At 46.7% G+C, this 25,518-nt stretch overlaps 1 protein-coding gene, 1 long non-coding RNA gene and 1 pseudogene across 4 annotated transcripts; 1 reads left to right on the top strand and 2 right to left on the bottom strand.

Annotated features, from left to right (window-relative positions):
- Positions 1-2,743: 2,743 nt before the first annotated feature.
- Positions 2,744-9,337, bottom strand: LOC307102740 (D-3-phosphoglycerate dehydrogenase-like; the record flags this gene model as incomplete). Its single annotated transcript, XM_079776415.1, is given in 5 exon segments — positions 2,744-3,408; positions 3,411-3,933; positions 6,388-6,738; positions 6,742-6,800; positions 9,214-9,337. Coding segments are annotated over 5 exon segments (1,722 nt in total).
- An 814-nt stretch (positions 9,338-10,151) lies between these two features.
- LOC307103774 lies at positions 10,152-22,575 on the top strand. Of its 2 annotated transcripts, none has more exons than XR_013813838.1 (5): positions 10,152-10,204; positions 16,752-16,840; positions 19,265-19,326; positions 19,718-19,828; positions 21,972-22,575. It is a non-coding gene; the product is annotated as an uncharacterized lncRNA (long non-coding RNA). The 2 variants fall into 2 exon arrangements; XR_013813839.1 differs by having other exon boundaries at positions 19,236-19,326.
- LOC307103772 (hydroxyacyl-coenzyme A dehydrogenase, mitochondrial-like) lies at positions 16,756-19,321 on the bottom strand (annotated as a pseudogene). Its single transcript has one exon. The product of its transcript is annotated as a hydroxyacyl-coenzyme A dehydrogenase, mitochondrial-like (transcript).
- Positions 22,576-25,518: the final 2,943 nt, after the last annotated feature.

Genomic DNA, 25,518 nt, shown 5'->3' with positions numbered 1-25,518 from the left:
AATTAAGCCCATTATATAAGACTAGAGGCCCGGTACACGAAATTTGTGCACAGGGGCGGGGGGGGGGGGTGTGTCCCTCAGCCCAGCTTGCACCCTCTCCAATCTGGGACCCCTCGAGGGATGTCCGACTGCCCGTTTAGGCCCGATCCCATTGGGCAGTCTGACATCCCTCTCACAATCCAGGACTGCTGGCTCCTAACTGCTCACCTGCCTGCCTTCCTGATTGCCCCTAACCGCTTCTGCCTGCCAGCCTGATCACCCCCTAAGCACTCCCCTGCCAGCCTGATTGATGTCTAACTGCTCCCCTGCCAGCCTGTTTGCCCCCAACTTCCCTCCTCTGCCGGCCTGGTCACCCCTAACTGCCTTCCTCTGCAGGGTTGATTGCCTCCAACTGCCCTCCCTTGCAGGCCTGGTCCCTCCCAACTGCCCTCCCCTGCTGGCCATCTTCTGGTGGCCATCTTGTGCCCACATGGGGCAGGATCTTTGACCACATAGGGGCAGCTATCTTGATCTTGTGTGTTGGAGTGATGGTCAATCTGCATATTACTCTTTTATTACATAGGATAGAGGCCTGGTGCACGGGTGGGCACCAGCTGGTTTGCCCTGAAGGGTGTCCTGGATCAGGGTGGGGTTTCCTTGGGGTGTGGAGAGGCCTGGGCGAGGGGCCTGTAGTGGTTTGCGGGCCAGCCACGCCCCTGGCGACCCAAGCAGAGGCCCTGGTATCTGGAATTTATTTATCTTCTACAATTGAAACTTTTTAGCCTGGAGCGGAGTCAAGCCTCCTGCTCGCTCCGTAGCCGGCAGCCATTTCTCTTGGGATTGATGTATCTTCTATAATTGAAACTTTGTATCCTTGAGTAGTGGCCTGGGCCAGCCAGAGTGTGTGGAAAGCTTGGCTTCCTCTGTTGCCAGGGAAACCCAGGCCTTTCTTCTGGTAGCCATCTTGGTTGGGGTTAATTTGCATACTCGCCCTGATTGGCTGGTGGGTGTGGCGTGGCTGGTGGGCGTGGCTTATGTAGCAGAGTGATGGTTAATTTGCATATTACTCTTTTATTAGAGAGGATTACTTAACAAGCAGACTTATAATTTCATATACAAGCCCCTGTAATTCTCCTACCTTCCAATTAAAAATTGCAAAAAATAAAAATTTATACAGAATCTCACAGCTAAAATAAACCTGTGGTTCAAAATTCACATAATTTTTTATCAGCCATTCCTGTAAACTGCCATTATTTTTCAATAATAGATTTATATACTGTGTTCTTCAAAATTCTAGTAGAAAAAGATAGTCAATATCTCTTTGCCTTCACCTGGGAAAATTGACAACTTACTTGGACTGTAATGCCCCAGGGATAAACCAAAAGTCCAACTTACTTCTTTGAATTATTAAAAACTAATATAAATAACTAGAGGCCTAGTGCATGAATTCGTGCACATTGAAAGGAAATTAATTAGAAGGTGGCCGGCGAGGTGGGACTGGACAAGGCTGGCCAGATATGCCCTGGAGCCAACCTCCCGTGGTACCTCCCCAGCCGGCCACACCTTGGGCAGTGCCAGGGCTCACAGGGCGTCTGCAGAGTGAGCGAGGTCCCTCCAGTACGTGGGGTCCCTCAGCCTGACCTGCGGGGATCGGGCCTAAACCGGCAGTCAGACATCTTCCAAGGGGTCCGGGAGTGCAAGAGGGCACTCTGCAAAGTTGCTGTTGCTTGGCAGCTTCTGTGTTAAGCGTCTTCCCCCTGGTGGTCAGTGCATGTCATAGTGACCAGTTGAGTGGACAACTGTTTGCTTAGGGTTTTATATACACTGAGTGGCCAGATTATTATGATCTCTGAATGCATAATAATCTGGCCACTCAGTGTATATATATTAGAGGCCCAGTGCATGAATTCGTGCATGGGTGGGGTCCGGCCAGCTTGGCCAGGGGGAGGGGACATGTGCGGTTGGCCGGCCTGCCTGCTGGTCGAACTCCTGGTCCAGGGTACAATTTGCATATTGGCCTTTTATTATATAGGATATACACTGAGTGGCCAGATTATTATGCGTTCAGAGATCATAATTATCTGGCCACTCAGTGTATATACTAGTGGCCCCGTGCACAAAAGTATATGGGTTCCCTCAGCCCAACCTGCACCTTCTCCAATTGGGAGCCCCTTGGGGAATGTCCGACTGCCAGTTTAGGCCTGATCCCTAAACCGGCAGTTGGACATCCCTCTTGCAATCTGGGACTACTGGCTCCTAACTGCTCACCTGCCTACCTGATTGCCCCTAACTGCCTCTGCCTGCCTGCCTGATTGCCCCTAACTGCCCACCTCTGCCAGCCTGATCTCACCCCCAACTGCTCTCCCCTGCCAGCCTGATCTCACCCCCATCTTCCCGCCCCTGCCAGCCTGGTTGCCTCCAACTGCTCTCCCCTGCCAGCCTGATCTCGCCCCCAACTGCCCTCCCCTGCTGGCCTGATCTTGCCCCCAACTGCCCTCCTCTGCCGGCCAATTTGGTTCTGATTGGTTGGTTTCTATTCCAGTCAGCGTCTAAAGCTCCACCTCCTAGGTAGCCATTGGCTCCTTACAGTTGACCCAGATTTGGTTCTCTCTTTTCTTTTTTTTTGTGGGGGGGAGAGGAGGGTGGGCTGTTTATTAAGTGGTTATTACAGGGGTCAGACCACATAAGTGGTGTCAGCCCTGGGAATGTGACCTGTCAATGTTGATCACAAAGCCCCCAAGGCTGGTCCTGGTGAGCCACAAGGTCAGAAATGAAACTGAAAGGCCTTGGTCACATGCTGCTTCCAGGCGTCCAGGTTGGGCAGCAGGGAGGAGATGCCCATGACATGCCGGGTCTCCCCATTGGACACCATTGAGGTCTGGTAGGACAGCAGCTGCATGCATGCCTCTACCAGGAGCCCAATCATGGTAGGCAGCATGGCAGGGTTGGAGGGCTGAGCCCAGAACAGGAGCAGGCGCAGACCCCTGTGGAGAGGCACTTCTGGTCTGAAGGCAGCTCCATTGAGTGCCTGCAGCACAGGTGTGGTGCCCTGGGAAAAGCCCACAGGCTGGCAGGGGGCACCTGCCAGGGCCACACTCGGGAGGCCTTCCCCGCATCCTTTCTCTCCTGGCACAGTGGGGTTATGGGAGGTGGTTACATTGAGGCCAGCCTCCTTCACCAGCAGCTTGTAGTTCACCAAGTTCACATCTGCATGATGAGAAGTGTCTTTGAGGAGGCTGACAATGGCTGCAGGGCTCAGGCAGTTCCTGGCATTCTTCAGGGTTAAGCCCCGCGTTACTACCTGGATGGTCCCTTTGGGGGACCCTGCCCAAGCTCGCATCAGAGTCCCCAGAGCTTCTGCCAGACCAATCCAAGGTTTGGTGTGCAGAGAGAAGGCGGTGGTAAGGGCCTGGGCATTCACGACCCCATGAGGGCTCTCCCCTTCACCATGTCCATGAACTGGACAGCGATCTCCTCCCCACAGCGGCTCTGGGCCTCCTTGGTGCTGGCTCCCAGGTGGGAGCAAATGATGATGTTCTGGTGGTCCACCAAGGCGCACTGCTGAGGCGGCTCCTCCGTGAACACGTCCAGCCCTGTGCCTGTGCGCTTCCCTGACTGCAGAGCCCAGAGCAGGGCGCCCTCATCCATGATTCCTTCGAGGGAGCAGTTCACCACGCACACACCCTTATTGCACAGGGCGAAGGTGCTGTCGTTCAGCAGGCCTGTGGTGGAGGGCAGGAGAGGGGTGTGCACAGTGATGAAGCTACAGAAGGGCCAGATCTCCTCTAGGGGCAGCTGCTGAATGCTGAAGGAGGCTGAGACCTCTGGTGAGATGATAGGGTTGTACCCTACAGTCTTCATCCCGAAGGACTGCATTGGGATGGCCACCTCTCTACTGATCCTCCCCAGGCCAAGAATTCCCAGGGTCTTTCCATTCAACTCAGTTCCCATGAACTTCTTTTTTTTTTAATTTAATAAACCTTTGTTATTCAGATTATTACAATTGTTTCTCCTTTTCCCCCCCATAGCTCCCCTCCACCTGGTTCCCACCCTTCCCTCTGCCCTTACCTCCCCGCCTGCCACTGTCCTCATCCATAGGTGTACGATTTTTGTCCAGTCTCTTCCCGCACCCCTCACACCCCTTTCCCCTGAGAATTATCAGTCCACTCCCATTCTATGCCCCTGATTCTATTATATTCACCAGTTTATTCTGTTCCTCAGATTTTTAATTCACTTGATTTTTAGATTCACTTCTTGATAGATATGTATTTGTTGTTCCTAATTTTTATCTTTACTTTTTTCTTCTTCCTCTTCTTACAGAATACCTTTCAGCATTTCATATAATACTGGTTTGGTGGTGATGAACTCCTTTAGCTTTTTCTTATCTGTGAAGGTCTTTATCTGACCTTCAGTTCTGAATGATAGCTTTGCTGGGTAGAGTAATCTTGGTTGTAGGTTCTTGCTATTCATCACTTTGAATATTTCTTTCCACTCCCTTCTGGCCTGCATAGTTTCTGTTGAGAAATCAGCTGACAGTCATATGGGTGCTCCCTTGTAGGTAATTAACTGTTTTTCTCTTGCTGCTTTTAATATTCTTTCTTTGTCTTTTGCCCTTGGCATTTTAATTATGATGTGTCTTGGTGTGGTCCTCTTTGGATTCCTTTTGTTTGGGGTTCTGTGTGCTTCCTGGACTTGTAAGTCTATTTCTTTCACCAGGTGGGGGAAGTTTTCAGTTATTATTTCTTCAAATAGGTTTTCAGTATCTTGCTCTCTCTCTTCTTCTGGCACCTCCATAATTCGGATGTTGGTATGCTTGAATTTGTCCCAGAGGCTTCTTACACTGTCTTCAAATTTTTGGATTCTTTTTTCTTTTTGCTTTTCCGGTTGAGTGTTTTTTGCTTCTTTGTATTTCAAATCTTTGACTTGATTCTTGCATTCCTCTAGTCTGCTGTTGGGTCTCTGTATAATATTTTTTATTTCAGTCAGTGTATGTTTAATTTCTAGTTGGTCCTTTTTCATATCCTTGAGGGTCTCGGTAAATTTATTGGCCTTTTCTAGAAAATTCTTGAAAAACCTTATTACCGTGGTTTTGAACTCTATAGCCAGTCGTTTGTTTTCCTCCAGTTCTTTCGTCTGTGATCTGTTTCTTTGTCTCTGCATTTTTGCTGCTTCCCTGAGTTGGTAGGGTAGCTTTGTGTGTTAGGTGTCCTAAATGGCCCAGTGGGTCAGCCTCCCCAGTTACCTGAGGTGGACACTCTTGGTGCACCCCTTTGTGGACTGTGTGTACAGCCTTGTTGTAGTTAAGTCTTGATTGTTGTTGGTATCACTGGGAGGAATTGACCTCTAGGCCAGTTGGCTGTGAGGATCAGCTGTGTCTACGCCAGGAGAACTTCTGTGCTGGAGACAGCCTTATGAGACAAGACTTGCAAAATTGCAAAAGGCTCTGTACTCAGCTTGGAAGCTTGGATGGGGCGGAATCTCAGAGCTGAGCAGACAGTCTTGGCTTCCTGTCAGCCCTTTCCTATGAGGCCCCTGGGTCTCAGTGTCCCTCGGTAATTGCAAGCACCTCTGAGAGAAAGCCGCCCTCGAGTTTCGCCCACTGCCAGACAGTCCAGTTTCTCCCCCAATGAATCTGGATTCCCAGATTCTCGCCTGGAACTGGAGTTCAGTGCAGTCAGGAGCTTCCGGTTCCCTCCAGTTAGAGAAAGCCAGTGGCAAACTAAGCAGTCAGTCCTCTCTGTGCGCACTTGCGCGCGCGCCTACAGACCTCTGCCTTTCGCGGCTACCCTGAGTTTCTGCCTGACAATCCCAATTCCCCCTGTAAGAGCCTGTGTCCCCAGGGGCTTGCCCGGAACTGGGGTTCAGGGCAGTCGGAACTGGGGTTCAGTGCAGTCGGGAGCTTCCAACTCCCTCCCGCTAGGGAAAGCCAGCGGCAACCTCAGCAGTCAGTCCTCTCCGTGTGCACTCGCGTGCACTCCTCCAGACCCCTGTGCTCCGTGGCTCCCCCAAGTCTCTGTGTGCCTTTCTGTCTACCTGACAGTCCAGACTCCCCCCGTATGAGCCTGGGTCCATAGGGTCTCTCCTGGAACTGGGGTTCAGTGCAGTCGGAACTGGGGTTCAGTGCAGTCGGGAGCTTCCTTCTCCCTCCCGCCAAAGAAAGCCATCCAGGCACTCATCCGTCCTTCCTGTCTGCGCGCATGTCTCCATACCTCATCCCTTAGCAGCTCCTCTGATTCTCCGTGAGCTTTTCTCTTTCCTTCTAGTTGTAGAATTTCCACTCAGCCAGCTTTCCTGTGGTTCTGGATGATGTCCGTTCTGTCTTTTAGTTATAGTTTTGAAATTGTTGTGCGAAGCAGCAGTTTAGGTGCTTACCTATGCCACCATCTTGGTTTCTCCTGTCCCCATGAACTTCTTTCTGTCCTGTTTGCCATCCTTCATTGAAGCTGTTGCCTGAGGAATCTGCATGGCCAGACACATGATCATCCCACAGTTGAACTCTGCAGCACCAAGACTGTTCCCATTGGGAGTGTTAATGACCAGGATGCCCTTCCTTGTGGTGGCCTCCAGATCCACGTTGTCCATGCCGGTGCCGGCCCTGCCCACCACCTGGAGCTTCTCTGCCGCGTTGATGACATCTGCGGTCACCTTGGTGGCCGAGGGGAGGATAAGGCTTTCACAGTCCTGCAGCTCGGCTATCAGCTCCTCTTTGCTCAGGTTCTGCTTCTCCACCACCTGCAGCCCTCCATCTTGCAGGATCTTTCAGCAGCAAGGGTCCAAGCTGTCACTGATGAGCACTTTCTGTAGATTTGCAAAGGCCTTTGCTGGAGCAGCACGGGATCAACCGCTTTCCCTGGACAGAAACACCTCTAAACCCCCAGATTTGGTTCTGATTGGTCAGTTTCTATGTCAGTCAGTGTCTTTGGGGCTATCAATGGGGCCTGATCAAATAGGTGGGGCTGATCAGCAGCCCTGGTGGAGTTCTGGAGAGAAATGGAGGCATGGCTGCTGGCCAGACTGGGAGAGAAAGAGAGAGGCAAGTGCTGGTCAAAAGCTGACACAGAGGCAATGGATCAGTTCCTGCTTCTCTTTTCAGGCCTCTCTCTGGCGCTGACTCGCAGCCCCCTCAACAGTCAGTGCTGGGGCACCGTGCCTGCAGTGGCAGCAGTCAGCACCGGGTTGCCACAGCAACCCAGCACTGACTTCTGGTCTGGTTGAGCTTTGGTCAAAACGGTGTTACACCCTGGCTCTTTATTATAGAGATAGATGTTAAATTTCTGAGAAATTCCACTCTAATACAGTATACGAATGGCTTACTTTTATGCCCCAAATGGCACAATTTCCCTATTGCAGCAACTAGCTATAAGAGGACATAAGGCCTCAAAGGATAAGTTACAATTTTGATTACCTCAAGTAAAATACCTTGGCCATCTCATATCTAAAGATGAACTACAAATAACTCTGTAAGACTTAGAAGAATTCTATCTTTCCTTCTTCCAAAAACAAACAAACAAACAAACAAAAAACAACATAGAAGATTCCTGGGTTTGACTGGATATTGTCAAACTTGGGTTCCAAACTTTTCATTAATAGCCCAGCCTCTATATGCCCTATTAAAGTCAAATCAGCCCAATCAGTGTGTCTGACTGGTTGAGGATTGACCTAGGAATCAGGAAATCATGGTTCCATTCCAGGTCAGGGCACATGCTTAGATTTCAGGCTTGATCTCCAATAGAGGGCCTGCAGGAGACAGCCAATCAATGATTCTTTCTCATTGTTGATGTTTCTATCTCTCTCTCCCTCTCCCTTTCTCCTTGAAGTTAATAAAAAGTATATATAAAATCAAATCAACCTAATCCGATTAAATAAAACACCAAAGGAAAACAAGCTGTAGAGGCTCTAAAGGAAGTATTGTCTAAAACTCCTGCTTTGGGACATCCAAGTTATAAACTTCCCTCCTTCCTTTTCACACATGAAAGTAAAGGAAATGCTTTACGAGTTCTAATTCAGAAACATGGAGATCATCATAGATCTATAGGGTATTATAGTCAGCAACTACATCCAGTAGGAAAAGGCTCCATCCCTGTAAAAGGGTGATCTCTACTACAGCTGTGTTACATAAACAGACAGATGTTTTGATGGGCTCTCCTTTAACTATTTATGTTCCTCATTCTGTCAAGTCTTAACTGAATTCTTATCACACTCAACACTTCTCTGTCAGTTGATTGACTTCTCATAAAATGCTCCTACTTTCTACACATATATTATTTTAACTCAGTGTAATTGCCTTAACCCTCTTTACCAAAAACAAAACAAAACAAAACAAACAAACACCTAGAATTGTGTTTAGTTTACTGACCACTTCTTCATTCTAGGAAGGAATGATTTTCAGAAAACTCCTATTGATAATACTGATTTAATTTGGTTCACAGATAAACCTTATCTGAAAAATAAATAGGAACATTACCAAGCTGGATATGCATTAACTTCCATGGTAGACATAACTGAATGTTCTTATCTTCCTGAAATAAGATCTACCCAACAAGCTAAACAAGTTGCTCTAATTCAACTTGTTAACTGGTCAAAAATCAAATAGCCATTATTCACACTAATGCATTTGGTGTAGCTTATGACTTTGGAATGTTATGCAAACATCAAGGCTTCTTAACTTCCTCAGGACAGTCCATAAAAAATGGAAAACTAGTTGCAGAATTTTTAAATACCACACAATAACCAAAACAATGGATAATTATAAAATTCCTAGGACATTCTAAAGCTACCACTAAGCCAAACCAGCTAGGGCATTTAAGGTTATTATTGATAGGTATTATTTATTGCCATTTTAATTCTGTATGTCTAGGTTTCTCTATTTCTTCTTTTCATTACAGCAGTCCCTTTAGCATTTCTTGTAATGCTGGTTTGGTGGTGATGTGATCCGTTAGCCTTTTTTTTTGTCCGGGAAGCTCTTTATTTGACCGTCTATTTTGAATGATAGCCTTGCTGGATATAGTAATCTTGGTCTCAGATCCTTGCTTTCCATTACCTTGAGAACTTCATGCCATTCCTTTCTGGCCTGTAGAGTTTCTGATGAGAAATCAGGTGTCAGCTTTATTGGAGCTCCTTTTTAGGTAACAGTTTGCTTTTCTCTTGCTGCCTTTAACATTCTTTCTTTGTCTTTAATTTTTGTCATTTTAATTATGCTGTGTCTGGGTGTGGGCCTGTTTGGGTTCTTCTTGCTTGGGGTTCTCTGTGCATCCTGGACTTCTGTAACTTTTTCCTTTATCAGGTCAGGGAAGTTTTCTGCCACTATTTCTTCAAACTCATTCTCTATCAATTTCACCCTTTCTGTCTCTTCTGGCATACCTGCTATCTGAATATTGTTATATTGTTACATTTCACATTGTCCCACTGCTCCCTTAAGCTGTCCTTCTGTTTTTTAATTGTTTTTTCTTTTTGGTTCTCTGAGTGATTTTTTTCAACCCTGTCCTTTAATTCATTGATTTGATCCTCAGATTCCCCTAACCTGCTGTGTATTCCTTCCAATGTGTTCTTTATTTGTGCTATGTCATTCTTTATTTCTGTTTTCATAGTTACTATATCTTTTCTCATCATGTTGAGCATCTTTACCATCATTATTCTGAACTCTGTATCAGATAAATTCCTTATCTCCATTTCATTTATCTCTTCTTCTGGAGAATTCTCTTGTTCTTTCATTTGGGGTTGTTTCTTTGTCCCCTCATTTTGGCTGCCTGTTTGGGTTTGTGATTATGTCTTTTCAATCTCTAGTGCAAGACAGTGACAAACATGGTTTCTGACTAATTAGATCAGGCAAAATTCAAAGCCTCCCAAGACTGCCTCTGTCTACAGACTGATAGGATTTTGTCTTGAATTGCTCTCAGGCAATTGTCCACAGGTGTGGCCAAGAGTTTTTTCAACAGGATGGGGCAATTGCTTCTGCCTGGAAATTGTTATTGTCAGTTTCTTAATGGGCCTGAGCAACTCCACACTATGGGAATGTGTTTTCCAATAGGGTGAATCAGCTGTCTTCTCCCCAGGCAAAGTGGCCTGTACATCCTGGGTGTGAAGGATGCCCTTCCCAGCACGAGGGACTGACTCAGCCCAGGAAACTGGGGTTTCTGCCTTCTGAACTCTAATCTCAGAGCTTCTGATCCTGGCTTTTGCTCACACAGCTCCAGTCCACCCTGCCCTCTCTCTGCCAGAGCACAAGGTGGGTGGCTCCAACAGGGAATTTTGTGTGTTGGCCCTTTAAGAGGGTGCCTGAATTTCTAGCCATCTCTTCCTGGCAGACTGCAACCCTGCTGCTTTTCATAGCCAGACAATTTGTGGGTACCCTTCTCAGTTCTGGTGCTCTTTGCTGGGGGGTCCAGCTTGGGGATTAAACCTCAGATTTCTCAGTGGGAACCGCCCCCCCCCATAGCTTAGATATCTCTCTGGAACTTCACTTGCTATTTGTGGGAGCCTGGCTAGCCCTTTTGCACTTCCACCCTTCCTATCAGTCTCTATGTGGTCTTCACTTTAGGTCCTCTGTTATCAGGGTTCTATTCAGTGAGTCTTCTGTTGATTATTCAGGAAGTTTTTCTGTATTTTAGTTGTAATTCCAATTTGGTTCTGGGAGCATGTCCATGCACCATCCACTTATTCCACTGCCATTTTTAATCTGCCTTCCATAAAATAATTTTTATATTGTTATTATCCTCCTTATTGTTTCATAGTGAAAACAATATGAAATTATAGGCAGAATAACTTTGCCTAAGATTAATGAAATCTATGATATTGATATTGAAAATCCAAAGTATTGGGAAATTGAAATTAATCCTCCCCATGAAGTCATTTCTATTGCAACTAACTGGCTAGGAGAAAAATTAGAGCTTCTGAATAATTAAATAGTAGAAAATCTTCATTTACCTGGCCAAACATATCATAAGGTGCAAGTGACAGTGTATGAAGAAGGAAAACATATAACTAGCTTAATAAAAAATAATGACAATACATGTAAAGGGTTTTTCAGTTGACTGGGATGCTTGTTCCCCTCAGACCCTTCCTTGTCTAGCATTAGACATATTCTGTTCCTAATCAGTGTTACTGGTTTAATACTGATGCTTTTGTTCCTGGTATGTAAATGTTATACTAGATGCAGAAAAACGAAACTTAAGATAAGCAGCAATAAGACTCGGATTCTGATAGCTGAAAATTAGGTATGATCTAGAATATCTTTTTAACAAGGTCACATAGGCTCTGACTGCCTCCCATTCACCTGCCTTTTTTCCTTTCTTTTTTGTTTGTTGCCTTTTTATTTTAAATAATAATTCAACCATGAATGCCATCAAACATTATGGTCTTTGCCCCATCCCCAGCAGTCCACCATGTTCAGCAGGACAAATGCTGACACTGGGATGTCCTAGGAATGAGTCTTCCTAGCACCATGGGACCCCATTATTCAACCAAAATGTTGATCATCAATGCATCCTTTGGATTGATTTATGACCAAAAAGGGGATGTGTGGATGAAAAGGGGCCACATGCTAACCTAACAACCTCAGGGGAGGATTGCATAGTGGCCTTACAAATTCAGAAACCTGAAATGAAAACTTAAACCAAAAGCAGTTTATGGCAGCTAGTCATATCCTAGTTCAGCATCTTGCCTGAAAAAGGTCAATATTTACTTTAACTGAACCTGTCTATTGTCTTTTGCATCTACAATGACATATTTTGGAATGTCAAAGTAATTTTCCTTTTTCCAGACCCCTGAAAGCACAGGCACCACTCTGCAAAGACCAAAAGTTACTTCATTTTTATTGAGTTAATTGTTGATTCTTAACTAACCTATACCCACCTAAATAAAAGAAATGTGCCTATTATTTAACTTTTTATCCACTCCCAGAAGTTTCCACACTTTGCTTTCTCCTGCCTCCCTATTCTATTACTAATGGATTTCATGTAACCCACTTATGTCTCCTTTTTTTATTGTAACACTAGAGGCCCGGTGCATGAAATTTGTGCACGGAGGGGGTTGTCCCTCAGCCCAGCCTGTACCCTCTCCAATCTGGGACCCCTCGAGGGATGTCCAACTGCCCGTTTAGGCCCTATCCCAGTAGGATCGGGCCTAAACGGGCAGTCGGACATCCCTCTCACAATCCAGGACTGCTGGCTCCCAACTGCTTGCCTGCCTGCCTTCCTGATTGCCCCTAACCACTTCTGCCTGCCAGCCTGATAACCCCCTAACCACTCTGCTGCCAGCCTGTTTGTCCCCAACTTCCCTCCTCTGCCAGCCTGGTCACCCCTAACTGCCCTCTCCTGCAGGGCTGATCACATCCAACTGCCCTCCCTTGCAGGCCTAGTCCCTCTCAACTGTCCTCCCTTGCAGGCCGGGTGCTTCCCAACTGCCCTCTCCTGCTGGCCATCTTGTGGTGACCATCTTGTGTCCACATGGGGGCAGGATCTTTGACCACATGGGGGCAGCTATATTGTGTGTTGCAGTGATGATCAATCTGTATATTACTCTTTTATTAGATAGGATAGAGGCCTGGTACAGGGGTGGGGGCCAGCGGGTTTGCCCTGAAGGGCGTTCCGGATCAGGTGGGGGTTCCCTTGGGGTGTGGGGCGGCCTGAGCGAGGGGCCTGTGGTGGTTTGCAGGCTGGCCACACCCCCTGGCAACCCAAGCGGAGGCCCTGGTATCTGGAATTTATTTTCCTTCTACAATTGAAACTTTGTAGCCTGGAGTGGAGCCAAGCCTGGGGCTCCCTCCGAGGCCAGCAGCCATTTGTGTTGGGGTTATAATTGAAACTTTGTTGCCTTAAGCGGGTGGGCCCGGCCAGGGTGTGCGGAAAGCTTTGCTTCCCCTGTTGCTGGCGGCAACCCTGGCCTGCTCTCTCAAGCTCCATTCTGCCGCCATTTGTTTGAATTTGTTTACCTTCTATAATTGAAACTTTGTAGCTTGAGTGGAGGCTTAGGCCTGGCAAGGGCAGGCGGAAAGCTTGGCTTCCTCTGTTACCTAGGAAACCTTGCTCTCTGTAGCTGTAGTTATCTTGGTTTGGGTTAATTTGCATACTCACTCTGATTGGATGGTGGGCGTGGCTTGTGGGTGTGGCTTGTGGGTGTGTCGGAGGTATGGTCAATTTGCATATTTGTCTATTATTAGATAGGATATAAAACCAGGGCAAAACTGCCATTCTCTGGAGCATTAGCTCAACCCCCTGAGATTTTGCTTCCCAGCAATTGTCTACAGTTTGGCTCAAATAAACTCACAAAAAATTCTTCACAAGTCTGAATGTTTCTTAAGTTGGCATTCATTTCAAATCTATGGTCACATTTTAGGGAAGGAAAGCCAGTGAAATGAAGAATCTTCTCTAGCACATTGGACCCTCTGAGTTTGAAAGAAAAGCTGGAGAGTGATCACCTGAAAGTTGTATTCTAGTGTTGGTGACTAAACCTCTGCTAAAATATCTGAGGAAAGGAGTCAGGTTCCTTGCCACAGTCCCCAAAAGCACTGGAAGAAAGCCAAGCTTTCTGCAATGAATCTAGGAGCAGAGAGCATGGTGGGAGCACTGCTGGCCTGCCCTCACAAATTGGGATGGTGCAGGACTCAGAGCTGAGGGTCCTCCTCAAACTGTCCTTACATAGGAACCTTAGAGAAGACTGGATCTACTGTTAGGGGCAGAAATACAATAATGGGGACTGGTTATAATTATAAAAAATATTAATCATGCTCTGTGATTGTTCTGTTCTGCTTAGAGAAAGGACATTCTGATCTGGCTGAAAGTTGTATGCCCTGGGACATGTGAGCTAACATTGGAATGCAGTGCCTCCTCCTTTTCTGAGAACTGCCTAGATTAACAACCTTGTTGCTGAAACAATCTGGCCTCAGAAGAGGCACTGGGTGTTTGCAACCCCTAGCCCCTATTGCCTGTAATCTGGTCTGGAGGCGCCCAGAAGTACCTGGCTTCTGTGACCCCCCAGACCACATTGCCTGTAACCATTATACCTTGCCTACTTTTCCATACCTGTAATTCTTACTTTCCCAGGTAATCTTTGTCCTTCTCCTCAAGTAGAGCAGATTTTTGTGGATGTTCTTCCATACTGCCAGCATTATTGGAATAAACACTCATATATGATTCAACCCCGACTCTGCTTAATTGGCTCAAGTAGTGCCAGCCAGCCTGGACCCATTGGCGGTCCAGTTACAGTACCTCCCACCTGTGCACACATCCCATAGGAAGGGAGTGGGTGTCCTTTATTTATCCTATGCCTGCAGTCTCATCAAACATTGAATGCTTGCAGCTTTATCAGACCTCTGCTTCTTCCTTTTATCTACTGCGGGCAGTGCTTTATTTTAAATTGGCCTCTTTGATGAATTATCACTGCAGAAGGCAAGTTTACTTGCATTATGTCCTTAGCAGGCATTGACCTTCCAGCAACACTCTCTGTGTTCATGACCTCATAACATGTTGCCTACCTGGTCTTTGTCTTTTAGAAGTGACCCGTGCCCAGAGCAGGTTTATCAAGTGAGTCTTTGGGAGGGGCTGCTACCATTTCTTTGAAAGAACTGCTATGTCAGTGGTTGACAAACCGCGGCTCGCGAGCCACATGTGGCTTGCGAGCCGTGGTTTGCCACTCTGTTGACTTATGAGTTTGCCAACCACTGGGATAGGGGCTTAATCACAAGGAACAACAACAGCCTGTAATTATTGGAATTGAGAGTCTAGGTCAGTGGTCGGCAAACTCATTAGTCAACAGAGCAGCAAACCACGGCTCATGAGCCACATATGGCTCACGAGCCGCAGTTTGCCGACCACTGTGCTAGGTCATCCTATATAATAAAAGGCTAATATGCAAATCGACCGAACCGAACGGGGGTAGAGGTGGGGGGAGAGGGGGGAATGACTGGTTATTATGACACACACTGACCACCAGGGGGAAGATGCTCAATGCAGGAGCTGCCCCCTGGTGGTCAGTGCACTCCCACAGGGGGAGCGCCGCTCAGCCAGAAGCCAGGCTCACTGCTGGCAAGCACATCGGCATCGGCAGTGGCAGGAGCCTCTGCTACCTCTGCAACAGTGCTAAGTATGTCCACCGACTGCTTAGGCCCACTCCCCAAGCGGGCCTAAGCCGTCAATTGGACATCCCCCAAGGGGTCCCGGGCTGCAAGAGGGTTCAGGCCAGGCTGAGGAAACCACCCCCCTGAATTTTGTGCACTGGGCCTCTAGTCCTATCTAATAAAAGAGTAATATGTAAATTGACCGTACCTCTGCTACACCCACAAACCACGCCCACCAGCCAATCAGGAGCGAATATGCAAATAAACCCAACCAAGATGGCTGCGGCCTCTGAGAGCAGGAGGGAGGCTTGGTTTTCCCCGGCAATGGAGGAAGCCAAGCTTTCCGCCTGCCCTGGCCGGCGCAGGCCTCCACTCCAGGCTACAAAGTTTCAATTATAGAAGATAAATAAAACCAACAAAAATGGCTGCCACCACTGAGCGAGCAGAAAGCTTGGCTCTGCTCAAGGCTACAAAGTTTTAATTATAGAAGATAAATAAATCCCAGATACCAGGGCCTCCGCTTGGGTCATCGGGGGGGCGTGGCCGGCCTGCAAACCACCACAGGCTCCTTGCCCAGGCCACCCCACACCCCAAGGGAACCCCCACCCTGATCTGGGACACCCTTCAGGGCAAACCAGCCGGCCCCCCCCACCCATGCACCAGGCCTCTATCCTATCTAATTCTATCTAATAAAAGAACAATATGCAAATTGATTGTCACTCCAACACACAAGATGGCTGCCCCCATGTGCACAAAGATGACTGCCCCTGTGGACATAATATGGCCACCACAAGATGGCCAGCAGGGGAGGGCAGTTGGGAGGGACCAGGCCTGCAAGGGAGGGCAGTTGGGGGCGATCAAGCCTGCAGGGGAGGGCAGTTAGGGGTGACCAAGCCGGCAGAGGAGGGAAGTTGGGGCGACCGGGCCTGCAAGGGAGGGCAGTTGGGGAGGGCCCAGGCTTGCAGGGGAGAGCAGTTAGGGGCAAACAGGCTGGCAGGGGAGCAGTTAGGCATCAATCAGGCTGGCAGCGGAGTGGTTAGGGGGTGATCAGATTGGCAGGCAGAAGCGGTTAGGGGCAGTCAGGAAGACAGACAGGCGAGCAGTTGGGAGCCAGCAGTCCTGGATTGTGAGAGGGATGTCCGACTGCCCGTTTAGGCCCGATCCCTACTGGGGATCGGGCCTAAACGGGCAGTCGGACATCCCTCGAGGGGTCCTAGATTGGAGAGGGTGCAGGCTGGGTTGAGGGACACCCCCCACCCCCCGTGCACGAATTTCGCGCACCGGGCCTCTAGTTAGATATAAAGAGCTATTAAGTATTGTAATGTTATTAATTGGGTATTGCCATATGTCATTTGAATAACTTTCCTGTTGCTTGTAGAAAACACTACATTATTATTAAGGGGAACCAGAGTTTTTCTATTCAAAATATGAATTTTGGGATAGTGATTATTTTAAGCTGGTTAATTAAAAGAAACAAAAGATCCAGAAAGAAATGTTGACCCTCTTCTTTACATACCTCAAGCAATTCAGATAGAAAAACTTGCTTAAAGGAAGAGAGCTGTCACCTTAACATCATAAGATGAACTAAATGTGCAGACAGGGAGAAATCTAGCAAAGCCTGTTTGTGGGACTGCTATCTGTGCCCCATTATTTCTGGATGGCAAAGCAAGGGTTTGTTCATTTGTTTATATCACATTTGCTCTCTCTCATATCCCTACAGATTGCCTGCTTTCCCTTGGAAATCAACCCTTGCTGCTCTCTCCTTTGCCAAGAATGGCACATAAACCTCAACTGCCAATCTGTCCTCAGGTCTCATATTCTTTTTTTTTTTAATTATACATGTTTATTTCAATTCAAAATTTTACAGATTAGAAGTTTGTATTTTATTATAGTCAATTTGTAGGCAGTTCACAGTAATGATTTCTCATGAAAAAAAGAGAGAGAGATCATACTCATCCAGATTTCAGATGTGAATGAAATCTCTTCCTGCAAACCGAGGGCATGGAGATGTTCCTGCCAGTCCAGCAGATGATGAGTGGGATAGACGGGACACTATGTCGTGCCCAGGATGTGGGGAGAGGCTCAAAGTTGCAGGTAACAGACCTTCTCACAAAGGTGAGATGCAACACTGCTCCCTACAGCGCTTCACAGACACATCACGGTCACACCAATGCCCATGACCCTCCCGTATGGCAGCGATGACACCTGCACACTCTCAGAAGAAGTGCTTTCCCTCTACCAGTGCGAGAATTCAGGCAATGCTTTATCAACGTGATGAGGTTCAAAAGAAATGTTTGTTCCAAGGCACCGAGGATATAAAGCGTTTTTAGAAAATACATAGAACTGAACAGACTAGAAAAGGGAATTTGTTTTCAATAGAGAACCCTGCTACATGTAAATAATTACTTCAGACAGATTACAATCAAATTGCATATCACATAGACTGTGCCGTGTGGGAGCATGTCCAACCCAAGAGCATTCCCGGGAGCACTTGGGGCAGCTGCTGGTGGAGCTTACAGGGCTCTTCCCAGAGCTGGAGCACCTGCGCAGCATTTGTATTTGTAAAACCCTTCTCCAGTCTTCTTGCCAAGCTTTTGCTCTGCTACCATTTTGTTCACGGAATGGCTGGGCTGAAACAGGGGGTTCTGTGTATCGATCTTATGCCACCCGTCCATGATGAACTTTGTTGTGTCTAGCCCAATCGAGAAGCTCAAATGGGCCCATGGGGTACTCCACTCCAAGCTTCATAGTGATGTCGATGTCTTGCTTGGACACATCACCTCGTTCGTACAGCTGGACTGCTTCCATGGGGTAGGGCACCAGCAGGCGGGTCACAATAAACCCGTGTCTGTGCAAGTAACAGGATGCTTTCCCAGGGCTTTGCTCAAGTCTGTCAGAGATTCAAACGTCTTCTGGCCGGTCATTGGAGTTTTAATGACCTCCATGAGCTTCATCATAGACACTGGGTTGAAGAAGTGGAGCCCTGCGAAGCGGTCCTGCCTGGTGGTGGCATCGACTATGCTCGTGATCTGCAAAGAGGAAGTGTTGCTGGCAAAGATTGTGTGTTGAGAGGCCAACTTGTCCAGCCTCTTGAAGAGCTTGGTCTTCGCCTTCAGGTTCTCCATGATGGCCTCCACCACCAGGTCCATGCTGTGGACTATAGATGCTGCATCTGTGTTGGTCGATATGTTGCTCAGGGTCTTCACAAACTCCCCGCCTGCCTGAGGGTTTTCTGCAAACTTCTTGGCTATTTTATTTAGGCTTTCCTCAATTCCCTTTTTGCATTTTGCCAGGATGTCCTCTGCCTGGTCCACCAACACTACTGCGTGGCTAGGTGCTGCAGCAACCTGGGCAATGCCGGCGCCCATCAGCCCGCCGCCGATGACGGCCACGTGCTTGGTGACAATTTTCTTCACCATGGCTGAGGCTGTGGATGAAGAGGACACGCTGTGTACAAACTGCCTGGTTATGAAAGCCCTAGTGTTGCGGGGGAAAACAGACCTGGCGAATAAGGTGCAACTGCGATGCATGGGCAGCCAGTGGACCTCAGGTCTCATATTCTTATGAAACACCTGAATGCACATAATACATCTGAATATTTCTCCTATTAATCTGTATCATGTTAATTTGATTATTGGTCCAGCTAGAAGAATTTAGAAAGGTAGAAGGAAAATTATTTTTTCTGCCCCCATGTTATCTATAAGGAAAACCAAGTAAGTGTAGGTAGTTACCTGGGAACTTACTTGATATCCTCCCTTGGAGGGCAGGGGTTTAGCTCCAGACCAATCTTAGTGTTTTGTACTATAGATGTTTGATAAATGTTAATTTAATTAGATTGAATTAGCTAAGCAATTGATCTAATTATGGATGGTTTAACTCATTACGTGCCGGAAACCGATCATTGTCACTAATAGAGAGATGTGAACAGGGAATCCGGAAGGCTGGTCAACCTTAATTGCTCTGAAAGGTCGGAGCTAATCACTCATTGTTTAGTTGAGACATTGGTAGCTAAAGCAGCCTCCACCTGTTAGTCTTATGTAAATTCTTGCTGATTGGCTATTATTGGAATTTCCTGCCTAAAGGATATGGGTGTATCTCATAACCTTAATAAAAGGGATAGCAAAGCCAAAGCAAGGCGGTAGTCCTCTCCCTAGAGGTGGACTCCCGCCTGGCCCCCAATATTCCCAAATTAATACTTTTCTAGTCTTTTCATTTGTGTGCGGCCTTCTCCAGAACCTGAACCCTGAACCGGAACCTGAACCACGTGGGACATGAAAGGGGTTCCCACAATTACGGTAAGTTTTTTTCTTTGTTTACTCATTGAAGGTCTTAGTTGACTAGACTCTTAATGATGAGTGGGATAGATGGGACACTATGTCGTGCCCAGGATGTGGGGAGCTGCAGGTAACAGACCTTCTCACAAAGGTGAGATGCAACACTGTTCCCTACAACGCTTCACAGACACATCACGGTCACACCAATGCCCATGACCCTCCCATGTGGCAGCGATGACCCCTGCACACTCTCAGAGGTTCATTGACTTTGATTTGATTTTTTAAAAATATGGCTAAATCAATACAAATCCATCTCTACCACTGACATTAAAACCAAGGGTCCTTAAGATTTTGCTTAAATTAAGCTTTAAATCCTAGCTCTAAAAAATCACATTTCTCTCTCTTTCCATAGCACTCAGAGACCAAGTTTTCCCCCTGGATAGTCAGTAACCCTGAGGCAGCAGAATACAGTAGCTAAGACCTGACTAATGATCACAAGGCCTGGGCCTCTGGCAGGCTAAAGGTAACACCTTGACCAAAGTTATGTTTCAACTAGCATTCCCGTTGCAGGAAGTTTCCTGCAATAGAGCTTCCTGCTGCACTCTACCCCACCCTGCTTGTTTTCTTCCCTTCTTCCCCACCCCGCCTGCTCTCCTCCCTTCTCTGCCAGCCCGCCTGCTCTCCTTCCTTCTCCCCCACCCCGCCTGCTCTCCTCCCTTCTCCTCCACCCCGCCTCCGCTCTTCCCTTCTCCTCCGCCCCACTTGCTTGCTTCTCCGCAGCTTTGCTCCCTTCTGCAGCTCTTGGCTTCTTTCTATGCTGTCTTGATATGCAAATTAACCGCCATATTAGTTGGGGCAATTTGCATACTTGCCCTGATTGGTTGGTGGGCATGGCTTGGCTGGTGGGCGTGGCTTGGGCGTAGCAAAGGTGTGGTCAATTTGCATATTTGTCTATTATTAGGTAGGATTCCTGAGCCCTCAGTTGAAATGACACCCCCCTGGCTACTTTCCCATGAAACCAGACAGAGGGACACTGAAACAGACCTTAGAACTTTCCTCAAGACCTGAAGAAATGATTTATTACCATTACTTCATGTCCCACCAATCAGCACCTGGCATGTTCCCAACCCTCTGTGATTTTGACCTGTATAATCTGCAAACTACATGCCATTGGGGATTTTGGGCTTTTGAGCATTAACTTCTTGTTTTCCTGGATGGTGTCATTCATCAATAGGACAGCCAGTAGTTCTCCACTGCGGTTCTCGGTATCTAGGGTTTGGCTCTGGTCAGGCGGGTGTATAAAGTCTTTCGGGTCTTTCCATCCCTGTTCGGGCCACCAAAAAAAAAAAAAAGTCTTTTTTGTTTTGTAACAACATCAAGTTAGAATTGCTTTTAAAGTTTTATGAGGTAGTCCATATAATACTGAAAACTTTATGTGGAGAGCAATAGTATTACATAATATATGAGGCAGGATAGTAAGAAGCCAAAAAAAATTACTTGGCATGTGAAACAGAGAAAATAAGAGAAATAGCTGATTCAAACTGGCCTCGTCAGGCACCCTGGCTCCTTCTCCCTTGCACAACCACTCCCTGAAGCATCAAACCTTCAGTATTATTAATGTAGGGAGAGAGTCTCATCTCAAGTTGCTAGTTGAGGTTGATTTCTTGTGATATCCCAAGTAAAAAAATTTTCTGAGACTCACACGGGAAAATTTGTGATTTTTATTTGCATGGAATTAAATCCCTGAATTTTCAAAGTCCCCTTTCCCTTTGCACAGTCCTAGAAGTGTAGCTGGGGCTGTAGTAGAGCTAAATTCAGAGCCAGTGTCCAGAGAACCCATTCCATATTGGAGCAGAGTCCAATCCAGCACCAGGCTAGCTTAGCTTGTGTTTCCCACTGGAGTCCATTAGTCCACTGCATGTGACGTCCGCATGGCTGTGGGACTTAGGGTTGAATGCAAGAGACCAAGAGTCACGAGTCATGAGCCATTAACACCAAGAGCAACAAGAACCCCAAGAAAGAGAACTCCTTTATTTAGGAGATTAAGTATTCCCAAATTTTTACACACTTGCAGTGGCCAAGCCCATTCTGGACAATGATCTCAGTTCCCAGGTTTGACTGACAGACACCTTCCCTGGTCACCACAACTTTATTGGGCATGAGTTTATTTTTCCTTTGTTGGATCTCTTCCCCCAGTGTTTTGCAGGGAATAGTCCTATGGTTCCCTGGGGAGTGCAAAGTTGCAGTTTTCAGGTGAAGCTGTCCTAATGACATGCCTATAATGGCTGGCCTTCCCCCTTTGCTCCTTTTCTATTATGAATAACTATAACAGTATCAGTATCAAATAATCTGAGGAACAGAGCCTCAGTCTGGCCACAGATAAAGAATTTTGATCAAGCCGAGACCGGTTTGGCTCGGTGGATAGAGCGTCGGCCTGCGGATTCAAGGGTCCCGGGTTCGATTCCGGTCAAGGGCATGTACCTTGGTTGCTGGCGCGTCCCCAGTGGGGGGTGTGCAGGAGGCAGCTGGTCGATGTTTCTCTCTCATCGATATTTCTAACTCTATCCCTCTCTCTTCCTCTCTGTAAAAAATCAATAAAATATATTTTTTTAAAAAAAGAATTTTGATCAAAATAGAGATAACATCTAGGCCTCATTGTGTTTCAGCTCGAGGCCTGGAGAAGCAGCAAAAACAGATGAAGTTGGCTGGCTTCAGAACCAGATGCAATGACCAATTATCTCCTACCCTGTCACCAACCAATCAGTACAGACCATAATCTGGCTCGTTTTGATGAACCAGTATGTTAAAGGACACACCTGGAAATCTGATGAATATTCTATTGAGATCCTCCCCAGAGACCTTCCCTAAAATTCCTGCCTTTAGGAAAGATGAAAACCTTTAAGTCAAAGGACACAATGCACACACTCTCTCTCAGAGCATGCCTCATGCTTCTTTCTTCAGGTGCATACCTTTGTTTTCTTTCTCCTAACCTCTAAGGGTCCCCATGAGACTTGCAACCAGGGAGGCAGCAGGAGTGGCAGCTTGTTCCAGTTTAACCTCCTGATCTTCTGTCCAAGAGCCCTTCCCCCCCCCCCCCCCCCCCCCCCCCCGCCCAGCTGTGACTTGTTTCCTGACTCCATGCATCCCAGCTGGCTTAGTTTTCCTCTGCCTCTGTGAGTTTTTTTCTAAAAGGCCAAGGCAATTGTCTGAGCAGTCTGCTCGAATCTAAAGTGTACTTTCGCCTTGCATGCTAAATAAACTTCCTCCTGCACTAGAGTTCTTGGCTCTGACGTCTTTCTTTGGCAGATTCAAGAAGTGAGAGCTGACATCACGGCTAACATATATGTCACAGTCATATCTTCCCAATTATGAGATGAGCAGAATTTCTTCTCCTTTTTATTAGAGCTGAAATGTCAGCAGAACAGAATGCACTTAGTCAAGGCGATGTTTAGATGCTATTATTTGATCTGGTCACTGGTGAGTTGCTGTGTGCGTTAGTTGGGTAGTGTTAAGAATAGATAAAGTGCCCTAACTGGTTTGGCTCAGTGGATAGAGCATCGGCCTGCAGACTGAAGGGTCCCAGGTTCAATTCCTGGTCAAGGGCATGTACCTTGGTTGCAGGCACATCCCCAGTAGGGGGTGCGCAGAAGGCAGCTGATCGATGTTTCTCTCTCATTGATGTTTCTAACTCTCTATCCCTCTCCCTTCCTCTCTGTAAAAAATCAATAAAATATATTTAAAAAAAAGAAAAGAATAGATAAAGTGCTCTGATGTAAAAAACAACTTGTGTTAAATGGGCTGAATATGGGTTGCAACATGCTTTTTTTAAATCCTCACCCAAGGATATTTTTTCCATTAATCTTTCTTCTTCCTCTCCTTCTCCTTCTCCTTCTCCTTCTCCTTCTCCTTCTCCTTCTCCTTCTCCTTCTCCTTCTCCTTCTCCTTCTCCTTCTCCTTCTCCTTCTCCTTCTCCTTCTCCTCCTCCTCCTCCTCCTCCTCCTCCTCCTCCTCCTCCTCCTCCTCCTGCTTCTTCTTCTTCTTCTTCTTCTTCTTCTTCTTCTTCTTCTTCTTCTTCGAGAGGGAGAGAGAGAGAGAGAGAGAGAGAGAAAATATGGAGGTGAGGGAGGAAGGAAGGGGAGAGAGAGAAACATCGATGTGAAAGAGACACATTGGTTGGTTGCCTCCCATTTGAACCCCAACCAGGGCCAGGGATCAAGGCTACAATCAGGGTATATGCTCTTGACTGGGAATCAAATCATGACCCTTTAATCCGAGGGCTGACTCTCTAACCACTGAGCAAAATTCACCAGGGAGCAACATACTTTTGAATGTGGTTTTGTGGGTCTATTATTTGCAAAATTTGAAAGGGGGATTATTTTCAAAAATAAAACATAGCGTAACAAAATATTTACTGTAACAGCTCCAAATTTATAGGTGAAATGAACTGTGCTTAGTTCCCATCATAATATCTTTGGTTAATCTTTATTTCCAATTTACTGTTTGTACATCCAGATGGCTTTATAAACACCTAAAAGTCTTTATTTTTTTTACATGAATAATGAAGTCACATTAATTTAAAAATAAAAAGCCAAAGTGAGAGGCCAAAAGCATTTAAGATCCAAAAGAATAGCTATTTCAGAAGTACTGATTCAGACAGAAATCCAAATATTGACCTAATTAGGGGGTAAAAGCAAAGGATGTTTATGAGAAAAGGAAGGTAAATAATGCAATAAATGGAAAAACATCTTATAAGTGCTGATAAACTAATATAGTGATACTATAAAGAATGTCTTTAATTTTCAGCTTGTTAGCCCTTCCCCTTCCCCCCTTCTCTCTGAGAATCATCAGTCTGTTCCATGTTTCCACGCCTGTGGTTTCTGCTCCTGCTTTGAGCATCTGCCCCTTGGTGGTCAGTGCACATCATAGCTACCGGCTGGTTGGCCAGTCACTTAGGGTTTTATAGCTATACTAATAGAAGAGTAATATGCTAATTAGACTGGACAACCAAATGACCTTCTGGATGACCTTCCGGAATGACCAGTGGGTGGGGGATGGGGCCAGTAAGCCTGCTCCGCCAGGCCAGCCATGGTGATCCTGGTCCAGCACCATGGCCCCTTCCACAGAGGCGGCGCTGGGAGAGGCCGTGGTGCAGTGGGCCCAGTCCTGGAGCCACGCCTCTCCCGGAGCCTCTGCAGAGGCTGGACAGGGTGCGACCATGGTGCCTCAACCTCCCCCAGCCCTTCTCCCAACCGACCTGGCCCCAGATTGTCCCGCCCCACCAGTGGGTGGGGGGTGTGGCCAGTGCTAAGAAGCAGTGAGCCTGACTTCTGGTTGAGCCACATTCTCCCCCACCCCTGCTCAGCCAGAAGCCGGGCTCACAGCTGGCGAGCACAGCAGAGGTGGCATGAGCCTCTCCCGCCTCCACAGCAGGCAGGTGATAAAGAGCAAGGGGTCCTGGACTGTGAGAGGGCACAGGCCGGGATGAGGACCCCCTCCTCTCCCCCCCCACCCCCCAGTGCACAAATTTCATGCACCAGCCTCTAGTAGATAGATAATGGCAATGCACAGGAATGGCTGATAATAAATTATGTGAATTTTGAATCACAGGTTGTATGGGAATAATTATTTTATTTATAGCTCTGAAATTTGTATAAATTTTTATGATTTTCCATTTCTTTTATTGGAAGGTAGGAGAATTACAGGAGCTTGTATATGAAATTATAAGTTCCCTTTTTAAGTAATCTTGTTTAATGGACTTAATTTCAGCTAGTGCATCAGGTCTTAAATGATATTGGTGAATATTAGGTAGAGGCAAAGTTACTTTAAAAGGAGTGGCTGACTTGATTTTGTCAATATCTGTACTGGAAAGGGCCCAAAGTGGTATTGGAATATCCTGTAACAATTGTTTAGTTTCAAGATTATTTTCCTCTGGTGGAAGTTTCTTTAAAATCATTATTTTTCCAATTGATTTAGCATTTGATTCATTTGGTTCTAAATACATTTCACCCTTCCAGGAAAAGGATATATGGGCATTATGGGTTTTAAGAAAATCTCTCCATATCAGGTGAATCAGGACCCATTGGACCAGTAAAAATATGTGTTGCCCCATAATATTCCTTAGTTGAAAGGGGACAGATTTTGGTTTTAAAATTGTCGTTGTTTGTATATCCCTGGCATTTGCACAGAAGCTTTACTCTGAGGGAGAGGAAAAGT

This window comes from Cnephaeus nilssonii (assembly GCF_951640355.1).
Source record: "Cnephaeus nilssonii genome assembly, chromosome: 7".
NCBI lineage: Eukaryota > Metazoa > Chordata > Mammalia > Chiroptera > Vespertilionidae > Cnephaeus > Cnephaeus nilssonii.
This window is presented reverse-complemented; position numbering and strand designations above follow the sequence as displayed.